Below are 14,011 nucleotides of genomic sequence, written 5' to 3' on the forward strand. Positions count from 1 at the left end.
ATTGCCGCAAGTGGGTGGTCAGTATAACACATTTTGAAAGGCACAGGTTAATTTTTCATCAGCCCTGGTTACAGTTACTACAGTTCTTCAGACCACATCCATTCAGAAGATGTAACTTTACTATTGAACTATTTATTTTACTATTTATTCAAGCAAAACTGAACTGTATCTTATTGGCAATATTGAAATTAGAATTCAAAGGTACTGTCCAACTTTAACAACTTGAAATGTAATTTAGAGGGGAGAAAGTTACATTAACAACTTCTTAAATATTAAACAAATGTTCCAGAAGTCATTTGCAAGGTATATGGTAACTTACAAAAAAAGATGCCCTATGTACCTTTAAAATAGGATACTGCACTCTTTATGGACTGAATGATCAAGTTCCCTAAAATTCATTGTGAAGCCTTAATGCTTAACATGACGGTATTTGGAGAGGAGAGCTTGGAGAGGTAATTAGAATAAGACCAGGCCATGAGGGTGGGGCCCTCATGGTGGAATTAGTATCTTTAAAGGAAGAGAAGGAGAGAGGAGAGCTCTGTCTTTCTGTTACATGATGACACAGTGAGTAAGTAGCAATCTGCAAGCCAGGAAGAGAAGACTCATCAGGAAATGAATCTGCTGGCAGTTTTGATCTTGGACTTTCCAGCCTATAGAACTGTGAGAGTTAAATGTCTGCTGTTTAAGCTTTCCAATTGATGGTATCTGATGATAGCAGGCTGAGCAAAAGCATGGACTATCCTTTTTTGGTTATAAGTAACTGAATCTGTGCCTCTGAGGGCCAAACAGCAACTGACTTAGAACTCTATATTACATATGGCCCAAAACTAAAGCAATGAAACCTCACGGTATCAGTTCTTCTTTTTTTTCCCCCCTCATTGGATTACTTAAATCTTTTTATTTGGTTCACATCTTCTTAAGAAAAGTTACACATTCTCAATACCATGTTATATATGATTTTATATATGATATAAATATAAGGAGAATGTTGTATTAATATAAATATATGCATATTTACATATAATATAAATAGATGGAAAACCAAAGAATCAAGAAAATTATTCCAATTATAATCTTTCTGAGATATAAAATCATTTCTAGAAAACATGAAGAAATTTCTAAAAATGCTATGCCCTGCAGTTCCTTCTGAACCAATTATTTGGGCTAGTTTAAATGATTTACATGCCAAGGTTCTTGAAATCACAATGAATTCAAGAAACTGTGTAGCAAATTAAAATGAGGTTTGGAGAATCAGGATAACATCAGTTAACAGGATTAGAAATTTACAGAAAAAAATGAGCCTTATCTATAATAAAGCCGATGGTAGCGCAGGGTTCTTAATTATGTGCATAAATCATGGACAAATATAAAAGGTTCTAAACTATAACCACTATAGTACATTGTAGGTTGGTCTTGAAATTACAGGGTCTGGGACAAGCATTCAAAGAAAGTCCCTCACACCATATGTTTAAATTTTTAGAACTATATGGGGATTTCCCTGGTGGTCCAACGGTTAAGACTTTGCCTTTCAGCGCAAGGGGTGCAGGTTTGATCCCTGGTTGGGGAACTAAGACCCCAGATGCCTGGCAGCCAAGAAACCAAAACATGAAACAAAAGCAATCTTGTAACAAATTCAATAGAGATTTTAAAAATGGTTCATATCAAAAACATCTTTAAAAAAACTTTTAAAACTATGAATCAAACAAACTTATAAATAAATATGTTCTTTCCTCCTATTTGAAAATGTGATAACATAGCAACTAGGAAGGCCAGGTCAAACCTAGACTTGGGGGAAATTTCTAGAATGAGAACTGAAAGAGAAAATGGTATGGAGCCAGTTTTCAGTTTTCAGACCCCAGCCCACCCCATTTCCTGCCTCACTTCCTATATCCCTCAAGCCCACACTGCTCCATACCACAGGAGCTTCACACACCAAACTTATGGGTACAACCAAGCTCCATCCTCATCCTCTCACAAACAGCTGCCCGTTGGCCACCTCCTTGGACTTAAGAGGTATACACAAGAGCAATGTGCTCTGCCTGGAAAACCAGGCCTGGGATGAACTTGCTCCGGTCCTGGAAGTAGACTCAGGGCTGACTGGGCAGGGAAGGCATGGGTCCTGGGTAGCTAGTGTACCTTCTAGAAGTAGAGTCCGAATCTCTCAGCAGAACTTCCTCTTAGTTCTTTGAACTTGTTGTCCAATGAGAAAGGATGGCCGGAAGGAGGCTCTCAGTAGGGCTCCTTCTTGCTGAGCTTTAAGATCAGTTTATAATAAAATAGGTAACTTTATAGAAGTTAACTTAAGACAAGGAAGCAAGACCAGGAGACAGTTTTCCTTCATCAAGTGGAACTGATAGAAAAACTCAGCAGAGTTATGCCTAGAGAAGCAATTGTTCCCTCATAAAGAATATCCATAACTTTTTTCCACATGAAAGGAAGTCACTTTGCTTTCAAATATTTTTAAGTCTACAACCATCTATTGATCATGCTTACAATAATGTTAGCAATTTTTTTGCCTGGTGCCCTTCTTAGAAGCATTAGCTTTTACTTCATACTATTTTTCAAAATTCCCAAGATTTCTGAAAGGCAGGTGTCTTGATTTCGAAAAATGTATTCATTTTGTAAAACAAATTCATTTTGTTTGAATGTAAGACAATTCATTTCATAAGCGTATTTTGAATGTGATTCATTTTGAATGTATTCAATTCATTTTGTAAAATAAAATGAATACAGATTATGTAATTTTTCTGAGTTCTCAACGTTGAATATTGGCAAAGTTTTTGGCAACATTAACAATAGACAAAAATGTTCTTTATTTCCAGGTAACCCAATTCTCCACTTTGCCATACTTAGCAGGGCCTTTCTGGCTCAGTGAGACAACAGCTAAGCTTTATTATTGCTATTTTTGCTATTCTTTGTCCAGTATAGAAGAATTCTTATTCGTGCCTTGGAATCTTGCCATATCAATAAAGAAAAAAATAGTTAATAAGCAATAAGTTAATACAGAATATTACTTTCTGTAAATATTGTCATTAAATAATGCCACAGGAGCAAACAGAAAAACAAGCCCAGAATTTAGAAAAGAACAATCCTGTTACTCTCCTGGCCTGAGATAGGAGAGCTTAATTTTACAAATTGTACTTTTCCTCAAACAGGTTTCATTCCTAGACACTATTTCAACCATTGACTCATGCCAAAATAGTTTGATAGTCCAACCCTTCACATAAAGAGAAAGATTCAAAGAAGGAATAAATCAGAAAGTTTCAACCAAAAAAAGGCCAGGAGCCACCTAACCTGCAGCCAACACTAATGAAAGCGACAAGCAAGTGAAAAGATATCATAAATGTAACTTAAAGCACAGGCCTACCTGAATCATATGCAAAATCTCTGGGCTCCTGTTTAATCATCAGAGGAGGGGGGAAGCTTTGGCTGGCTGCACCACCAACCATGGTGTTGTGTTCATACACTGGGTCGTGGTACTCCTGCTTAAAGCCTTGAGGTGGGAAGGGGATGTTTGGCTCAGACATCTGCCGTTGGTACATGGGACGTCCTTCCCTTGGCATTGTTGGCAAAGGAGGAAAGGAATTACAGGGTTCAGAAAGTTGGCGGCGAAATCTGGGAAATAAGAGAGCATATTTCAAATAAAAAGGTAACAAGAAATAGCCTTTAAAAATACTGGCACAATTTTTAATCGCTTAGTTAGTGAACATGACACCAGCTGACTGACCCAAAGTGTAAATCTTCAATGAAGATGAGATTTCTCCTTCCTGGGTCAGTAGCAATATGCTTTCTAATCATAATACACCTTGTGTTCCTCTTCTAATTAGTTCCATTCAGCACCATTTCAGTGTATTACCAGAAGTTAAAGGTGTGCCTCAAGTAAGGCTAAGGAGAGCAATGTAGCATTTGCAAGAAATATATACCCTGACAGTTAAAATGCCCAGTGAGAAATCAACTTGGTAGCTCACCAAATTTCCTTATGAAGTGAGTTAAAATAATTATAGACAAGGGAAAAAAAGCAAAACAGAGACTCTGGAAAGAATCTGATCTCAAACTGCATCCTCTATCTTTTAATTGTTATCAAGCTAATCAACAAACAAAATATCAACCAAATAAAAACCTCCTTAATGGTTTTCCATTTCTTATCATCGATTACTGAGGAAAGAAGAAAGGAATGGCTTTCTTTTCAAATGGGTGGGACTCTTACATCTTCAACAATGTCCTAAAGAACACTGTATTCTAATGAGAAATTAAACTGGGCAATATTATAGAGAATGAAATCCAAGCTAGTTTTTAAAGACCACTTCTTTACTGTCAAAACAGCAACACAGAACACACTGGCTTCCGAGAGCTTCAGACAAAATATCAGGTCAATGAAAATAAGCATAAAATATTACAGCAGACCTCTGAAGATGGAAAGAACATTCATGCATTACATAGCATTGCAACACGTCATGATGTTAGGTCATGTGGAAGCTCCGAGGCCTTGGCAGAAGGCTGACGGTAAGTTTCTACACTCCTTCCTTCTTGGTTATCTACCGTACTGACTGGCTCATCACATCATCATTCAGTTCTGTGTGTCTCATCCTAATACCATTGACCCACCACAAAGATGTGGATTAATTAAAGATTTAAAAGTGCTCTAAAATGCCCAGGAGTGCTTAAAAATAACCTATCCGACATTTCTATGAGCAAATGTATGCCTATTAATTCCCCTGCACCCTTCTAAAAGCATTCCTGTGACTTTAATTTGGAGAGTTAACATTTAATTTTGGTAACGTTAAATGAAAACAAGGGAAAAGCAAAAGAATGGCGGAGCGATTGCTTTAGCGTTTCTCAGAACACTCCACCCTGTGATTTAACTCTAGCCTCGCCAGCTGCCCTGAAAAGCACTGAAATTCCAACTACACCTGCAGAAAACCAACTTAGAAACTCAGATATTGCCAAACAATTAGGCTGACTGGCACTGCATTCATTTCCCTTCTCTTGCTTATTTCATTAGCCAAAAAAAGAAACAGAAATTATCATTAAGAACTGTCAAGGAGTGAATCGGAAAATTGTAACTTGAAGTTAAAATAAGAACTCTTGCTCACTTGGGAAGCCACACAAGGAAGTTAATAATACTTCTGCTAAAAGCTTTGTTTAAAAAAAAAAAGGCAAGCCATTTGTTTGCAGGAGTCAATGTGATTCCAGTTGCTACTCACTGAGGACCATGCATATATCAACACACATATGCTTCCTAAGAAACTACAAGTTTGTGGTGATGTTCTTATGACTGATGGTAAAGAGAAACGGACTCAGAAGCTTCTGGAAGAGAGTGCATGGGTAAGGAGAGCATGCTGATGAACTCTTGGGTATAGAAAAACAGCGTCTAAGTGGTGGGAAACAGAGAAAAAGAGACAGGACTCCTGCACAGTGAGTTCAGGGAAAAGTGCCAAAGGGCTGGGCTGAGGAGCAGAGAGAGGCAGAGGAGAGGAAGTGGGGTGCAGCCCAGTTGGCCATGAAGTGTTCCCTGAGAGAGGTTGGGTGCTGGGCTGGAGGGGGCTATTTGGGGACAGGATCTGTTCCCAGAGCAAATTTGCCATTTATAACTGAGGGACTGTCATTTGTTGGCGAGAGCTCTCCAAGAAATCCTCCTCAGAAACATACGGCTTCAGAGATTTTCCTGGGATGGGCCAGCTGGTACTGGCCTCCACGCTCCGCGGGGGACACTGGGAAAAGACCTGAGCTTCCCTCTCCCAGTTCCGGGCCGGCTGTTCGCAGTCTCAAATATTTGACTTCAAGTAGAGACGCTCAAATGGATTTGGCTATGGCAGCTCTAGTTAGGTCACCTAAAAACAGCCACACTGCTTGTTTAGCAGTCACCTTCCATAAGAGAGAACTTCAGAGAGCGCCAACCGTTCCACCTCTAATTCTGACCCTCGTCTGAGGGGGAGAGAGGCTTGGTACCAAGAACTCTGGGAAGTCCCCAGAAGTAGACAAAACAAAACTTGCTTTTTTCTGCATCGTCCTCTCTATGCCCCCATCAGTCCTACACAATGTGCATCTGTTTAATGGCCCACCCGGCAATAAGATTTCTTTCATCTGTATTTACAAAACTGTTTACACAGATGCTCATACCATTACACTCTGAGAAAGTCTCAGGTCCACAGGGTGAGAAGAAAAAGATAATGGACAGCGTTTCATAACCAAAGCACAAGAGGACACAGGGATGGAAACCAAGGTAGAAACATTATTATTTGGTTTCATGCTGGAAAGAATGCTTTCATCTTATCCTTTCATATCAGAAGAGTGACTGAAATTGAGATTGAGTCCCATTAAATAATCTATAAAAAGCAGAGCTGAGTATTCCCTTATTTTCAGAAAGTTGCCAGTGGCCCATCTTTGGGTTTCCTTTGCTGATCTGGAGGATTCCTGGGCTGAGCTATTTTTATAATGCTGTGTCAGAACCCCTTTGCACAGGCTTATTGTTAAATTTGGGGTTCTCTGGTGGCTCAGAAGGTAAAGAATCTGCCTGCAATGCAGGAGACCTGGGTTCAATCCCTCGGTTGGGAAGATCCTCTGGGAAAGGGAATGGCAACCCACTCCAGTATTCTTGCCTGGAGAATTCCATGGACAGAGGAGCCTGGTGTGCTGCAGTCCATGGGGTCGCAAAGAGTCAGACAGAACTGAGCAACTGAACAACAACAGCATGCTAACCATGCTCTCGAGATTATGCCTGTTGTATCTGTTTGGTAGAAATACTACTATTTCATGGCATGTTACTATACATCTCTTTCCAATTCCACATTCAGGGTTGTCATACTGATAGCTTGGAATCTGCCATGGGGGCAATATTTACATCACAGACTCATCAAATGCTACAGATCAAAGTCTTTTGGGTTTTCTTCCATAGATCCTATTGTTATCCATTTACCAACACACCACTTGTTCTATAAGTACAGGGTAGAAGGGGAAAAAATAAATGCTGTGTACAACTGAACTGTGTTTTTAAGTTGTATTATTAAGGCCTCTTAAGGGTCCTTCAATATTTTATTTAAACACAAATTTTTAAATCTCTAAGAGTTGAGAATTACCTGACATAGCATGTTCTCTATGTTGTGTCTTGCCTTGTTCCTTTCTAAGGAATACTAATTCAGTCTCTATCACTTTAATGTTATATTCTCGGTGTTCAGGGTCATGCATCTACTGACATTAAATATCCATCACTTGCAAAGGAGGAAAGAGAGTTCTATCATATAAGTTCTCTTCTGCAAAACTATGTACAGCTAAACCAGTCAGTCTAAGGTAAAGAACCTAATTCCATAAGCCATCTACTAAAATTAGTCTCCTAACTTTATTTTTCAAGTACACACATATGCTCATAAAAATGGGATGATCTGATTTAAAGTTTAAGTGAAGCAATTTAATTCAAGCAAAGAGAAAGGGAAATGTTCAAATGTCAGTATATAGATTAATTTTCCATTTTAGCAACCAATTTAAATGTTTATAAAGGAATGTTTACAAATGACCTTCTCCACAAATTATTTATAGCTAAAGACAGAGCAAACTCTAAAAATATTTTGCACAGATGTGCAAAATTAATACACTCGCCTTGAATTTACTATAGGTCCTAGGAAGTGGTAAAAGGAATTTCTTCCAAGAATGTTAAAAACAGTTTTGCTTTGTTTTTTTTTTTTTTTTTTTAATGGTACTTGCAGTTACCAAGGGATAAGGGGTAGGGAGGAATAAATTGGGAGATTGGGACTGACATATGCACACTACCATTGATAAAATAGATAAATAATAAGGATATATTTCATAGCACTGGAAACTCTACTCAATACTCTGTAGTGACCTATATGGGAAAAGAATCAAAAAAAGAGTAGATATATGTATAACTGATTCACTTTGCTGTATAGCAGAAACTAACACACACATTGTAAATCAATTATATTCCAATAAATTTTTTTTATAAGGTACTTGCACTTTACCTGTGATCCATGGGGTAGCTACTGTCTTGGATGGGCTGCGATGGAGGGAGGTGAGCTGGGAAGGTGCGGTCAGGCTTTGAAGTGTGAGCTGAGTTGGGAGATGCATGGTGCAGGGGGGACACTGGAGTGCTGGATGGTGTTGGGGGGTTGGAGGGCCTCATTCCCACTTGTGGCTTCTGATCATAGGCACTACCCAAGAGATAAGAGAAAAGAGAATGTGAGTTTCTTGGGAAAAATTAAAACTCTGTCCCCACCCCAAACAGTCAAGGAAAGAAAAAAATATTTCAGGCTAAAGTCCCAAGGAAGCTTAGAATGGTATGGCTTTTGGTTTTTGCAATTCCAAAACATGTAATCATCAAAACAGCCACACACTTAAACAGAAAATAGGATAATCTATCACTTGGAAACAGCACAAATATAAACCATCTATTTTTAATACATATACAAACAACATAACATAAGGAAAATCTCTGTCAGCAAAAGCAGTGACATTATTTCCATCTATTCTTCGTTGTTTTTTTTTTTTTTGGCCACACTGTGAGACATTGCAGGATCCTAGGAGGGATCAAACTTATGCTCCCTGCATTGCAAGTGTGCAGTTTAAACCACTGAACTACCAGGGAAGTCCCCATTACCATCTGTTTTTGATATGTCTCCTTAAGCAAGTTTCATAGATCTTTTCTAGATCATCAAATATTTCTGATATTATAATCCTTCTACATTACAGAAGACTTTACAATAAGAAGTCGTATCAGTTTAACGAGATGCAGATCATACCTGACTCGCCTTTATTTGTTGTAGAATTCTAAGCCGATGCTTTTGCCTTATTTTCATTCTTTTAGTGTAAAATAAATGATGCCTGGCATTAACTTCCTCACATGAGATAATAAAGATTTATGAGGCAAATTAAAACGTCTCTGATATATTTAAACCTTCTTGGAGCATAAGAATAGGCACAAAATAATGTTCTTAAGAATAAAATCCTGTTATCACAGTCTAACTTCTAAACATAATTACAAAAGAATAAAATGAGTAAGCTTGTTTTTATACACATTATGAATTTAAGCTGCAGTCTTTAGCATAGTTCTCAGGGATATGATTTAACAAATTCTTCTAATCTAAAAATACTTTATTGAAAACAAATTATATTTAAGTTTCTGAACAAAAAATATCTAGGTTAAAACACTCTGTTCCTTTTAAGATAAAAAGCATTTGCCAGTATATTTTTTCTTTAAAAAAGAAACTTAAAACAAAATTGACTTATGTAATAATTTATCCTGTTCCTCCATCCATACAAAAGAATTACATCCACGCATGAAACTACAGAAGTAGAGGAGTATGGGCTGCATAAGTCTTTCTTCCTTTACAGCAAAGTCCACAAACTCATACTATTTGGTTCCACCTGTTTCCTTTACCAGTATTTCTGAATGAGAATGTACTTCTTTTATAAAATGGTTCACCTGTCTCATTCCCATGTGAAAAACAGTGATACAACTTCTGTCCTAGGATATTACTTTTTTCTCATAAAATGCTATACTGTGTTACACTGTTCATATAGAAATGGAAAAAACAGAATTAATCCAATAAATCACTGTGGGAATTATTGGTCTTTGAGAAGAATCTCAAAATACACAGGTAATTCTACCATTAATTTATGGAAGTCAGATGTCATTTTTGAAAAATATGTCCATAAACCAGTAGTTCTTCCATAATCACACTTCTGATCAATGCTAAAATGCAATGACAATTCTATACCTATTTGGTTTATTAATTAAAAATTCTCCAATATGTTAAATAATTACTCTGTGAATACATAGTATTATTCATAAGGAGAAAATGCAGAAATTAAAAATGTGATAAAATAAAACTGAGATTGATCAATACTGTTTTATCTGAACTCAGTATGCTTTAATAGTAGGCTTCTATAAGAGATATATCTTATAAAAGCTTTGCAGTTCAACTGAACCACCTTTATCATTTCAGACTCTGGTGAACTGTCTAGGAAAGAGGATGTAGAAGACAAGTTTGCAAGAACAAATAGTAATGAAATATCCAAGCACCGGTCGGTACCATGAAACTATACAAACCAAAGTTTTTTGAATCTTAAATATCTTAAACAACGAACTAGTGAATGTAACAAAAAGGAAGTAGACTCACAGATGCAAAGAACAAGTGAATGCTTTCCAGTGGGTAGAGGGAAGCAGGAAGAGCAATATAGGGGTAGGAGATTAAGAGGTACAAATTACTAGGAGTAAAATAATCTATAAGAACATATTGTACAACACTGGCAGTGTAGCCAGTATTTTATAATAACTATAAATGGAGCATAACTTTAAATATTGTGAATCACTATATTATACACCTCTAACCTTCAGCTATGCTTCGATTTAAAGAATGGGAAAAAAAATAACATTATTCTGCAGAAGGAAACAGAGTATAGGTAAAAAAAAAAAAAAAAAATCTGAGGAAACAGAAGACTCCTCTGAATCATAATGCATTATGAACTTGAACTTGAATCAACATAATTTATAAGACTGCAAATATCTGTAATCATTTTTATAAGTTTCTAAACTAACTCCTTTAAAGGACTATGTCTCTACTGTAATTGAGAGTAATAACATACAATATACAGAGCCAACTTTTTCCTTATGCAATTAGGGGCCAATATGAAAAGTAGCAGAATGCAATTTACTGTGAAGGGTTTTTAATGAACATACATGTTATCAAATTTTCCAACAAAGGAACAATGTACTTCTACTGCTCCAACCTTTATTATCATCAGAAGGAACAACTGGGTTTTTAACAGATAATAGCCTCTGCTAAGCCATATAAAATTCTAACTTTACTGCAACTGTCCATGAATGCATCTTATAGATCATCTGCAAAGCCTGTCAGATAACTAATGTACTGTTCAGACCTGCCAAATGCTTCATTGTTTTCCCCCTACAAACTCTAAAGTGCATAATGCATTCTTTCTAATGAGAACTGAACTTTCGGTACCTGCTCATGCCACCTAAGACCCTTTTTACAATCTCAGGATGCATCCCCTAACGGTTGTGGAAAAGCAGCTCATGATCTGGATAAAAATTACTCCTTTAAAATGATTCTAAAAGTATATGATCAGACAGTAAACGGTCCTTTTGAGTTCTGCTCAACATATGACCTAATTAGCTTGTTACATGTTGAAGATGTAACTCTTATAAAATACGACTTGAGATTTTATATTATGGTAAATCTGTGTTTCTGTAAGAACCATCAGGTGCTCGCTATACACTCAATTACTTTACCTGACATTGTACAGGCACTTTTCTCCATAGCTGAATTTAAAGGGCTGTTCTTGACTGCAGGCAGAGCCGAGTTCTGAACATGGACTGTGGGGTTCTTTCTTGATTTTCAGTGGGAGGCCATGAAAAGCCACTAGAAAACAAAAATACCCGCAAAAATGAAATCCTGTTAGGAATTAAGTACACTAACCTGTTCTATCCCTCTTGGTTAAAATGTCACTAACATTTCATATTAACTCTCATACATAAGAAAAATCACACTGGACAAATTTTATGCAAGAAAAGATTCTGGAGAATCTTATATACTCTCCATATATTCATTGTTTGCTTTTACTGTATAACAAAATGCACGCTTGAACTTTCTCATTACTGAAAGTCAAATGAACTATTTGTAACTGGCTTAGCTGACACTAACAAAATGAGAAATTCAGTTTTCAGAAAATAAACTTGAAAATATTTCAGCAAGTTTTCCAATAACTCAAGCAGGGGGAAAAAAAAACACAACTGACTATTCAAGAATTAACTGAAAATAGAAGCATAATTTTAAGAATTAACTGAAAGGAAAATATTTCAAGTGCATCAATAGTAATGGTTTAATGGAATAAAAATTTAACTATGACGAAGAAACCCCAGCTGCCGTTCTTAGAGTAACTAATGATACTTTGGACAAAAGGATAAAGACTCAACATCTTTGTGGACAGTGCTTATATATTAAACTACAGATAAAAAGTACTTATCTAACTACTTAAGAGAAGTGTGAAGATACATTGTGAGAAATACATTAAAGTTATTTTTTGTATATTATGACCATAAAGCAATTGTTCTATATGAAATGATAGTTTCTCCTTTTTCATATGACATTGTCATGTCATTAATGTTCAATATAATACAAAGATAATATCACAAAATATGAAGAAATATGTGTATTTAGGTGGAATCATATCTCTTAAACCAAAAAATAAAATAAGGTTATATATTTTTGTTATTTTAAGTGAAGCTGAAAAAAATATATACTAGAGATCCTCAGAATAACTGAAGTTTTAGTAAAAATGGAAAAATAAATAAAAAGATAAGAGGAAAAACAGACATGAGAATGAATTTTAGTTTCATACAATATGCACAGGTAAGAATAATCAAGGATAAGCCCAAGAAGGACACACTGTGGATAGTAATCCCAACTCTGTAAAACCTAAGATTAAAATACAAAATATTAAGTACATATACTATAAACGAAGATAAAAGAAGAGAAACTTTGTGGTTTATGATGCCATTCAATCTTGATCATAACATTATAGCATTATGAACTTGTACTTGCTTGAATGTCATATATAATTTTAGTATAAGAAATTGATATCAAGAACTATCAAGCTCCAAGAAAATAAATTTGTTAATATAAGCACATAATTTTGCCTAAAATGTTTAGTGATATTAAAGAAACATCTGAAGCAGTGGAAAACAAATTTGTCACCTAAATTAGTTGTCTAAGGAAAACTTAATAAATAATAATACAATTATTTCACTGAGTGATCTATTTCAAATTATTTTTTCTAATTTAATGTGTGTTTAATATACCTACTCAGAGAAGAGAGAGTCAGAGGAACAGAAACAAAGGGGAAATTATGTATGTTTTCATATGCAAATGGTACATATGTTCATTAACTTTACCAAGTCAGAAAGTTATAATTTATAAAATGCTAAGATGAAAGAGGCTTAACAACCTCAGGATTCACTTCATAACCTGAGGACTTGCTTGGATTCTGATTTGAACATAACAACTAAAAGAGACCAATGAGTAAGACATTTTAATGTGGACTAGGTAAGAAATTATTGTTAATTTTGTTGAATGTGATAATGAAATGGCAGTTGTTCCCAAAAAAGGTTTAAAGCTAAAGCTTCATAAAATATTTACGGATAAAAAAATAAGTCCTGGAATTTCATTAAAATAATCTAGAAAAAGATGTGTAGGGGAAGAATCAAATAGAAAAATGTTGATAAATGTTAAAAGCAGACTGATGGGTCAGTGGGAGTTCATTACATTATTCTCTTTACTTTTATCTAAATTCTAAATTCACAAGATAAAATGCTTTTAAATTATGAAACAAAAACACAAAGGATTTAAAGTAGCATCCTTTAAGAAAATGTTTTGCCCTCTGCATGTGTATGTGTGTGTGTATGCTACTTCTTAGAATGACAGATATTGCACAATGAAATCTTGTAATATGTTAATCATGTATTTGCTGCTTTCTTAACAAATAGTTTTCAACTCTTTATGACTTACTTGAACATATACAACAAAATGTGCATACCTTAAGTTCAGCACTTTAGATTAAGTATTGGGTTTTATATTTTCCTAAGAAAAAGCAGTACCAACATCAAAGGAACTCAAATTATACCTGAGAGATCAGAACTAATTTGTATGAATAAAAATGGATAAGATCTCAAAAGCTAATAAATTGGTACTACAATGCAAAGTCGATCATATTTATCAAAATATCAGACATCATCAGAGACTACTATATTCAACATTACTGTTTTAAAAGTCTTTGGGACCACGAAGTAGGAAAGGATTAGTGAACAGGATGCAAAGGCATTAACCACAGAAGAAAATAATCTATGAATTAGGCTTCATTGCAATTAAGAACTTCTCTTCCCCAAGACACTAAGCTACACACACCAAGAAGTCACTTGCTATAGAAAGATCAAAGATATCATACTCAACCTAATAAAAATTGTTACAAAGAGAGAAAAGAAACA

At 35.6% G+C, this 14,011-nt stretch overlaps 1 protein-coding gene across 9 annotated transcripts in view; it reads right to left on the reverse strand.

The window, feature by feature from the left end:
• ETV1 (ETS variant transcription factor 1) overlaps positions 1–14,011 on the reverse strand; it is a 98,450-nt gene that overhangs the window by 32,838 nt on the left and 51,601 nt on the right. For 8 of the 9 annotated variants that reach the window (XM_061413591.1, XM_061413588.1, XM_061413587.1 and 5 more), the window contains 3 exons: positions 11,261–11,390; positions 7,974–8,162; positions 3,368–3,615 (listed from right to left, as the gene is read on the reverse strand). In XM_061413591.1, the coding sequence (XP_061269575.1) occupies positions 3,368–3,615; positions 7,974–8,162; positions 11,261–11,390 (567 nt within the window). Of the gene's footprint in view, positions 1–3,367; positions 3,616–7,973; positions 8,163–11,260; positions 11,391–14,011 lie in introns of those variants that run through there. The other variant, XM_061413597.1, reaches the window with a different exon arrangement.

Source organism: Bos javanicus, chromosome 4 (assembly GCF_032452875.1).
Source record: "Bos javanicus breed banteng chromosome 4, ARS-OSU_banteng_1.0, whole genome shotgun sequence".
In the NCBI taxonomy this organism is placed as follows: Eukaryota; Metazoa; Chordata; class Mammalia; order Artiodactyla; family Bovidae; genus Bos; species Bos javanicus.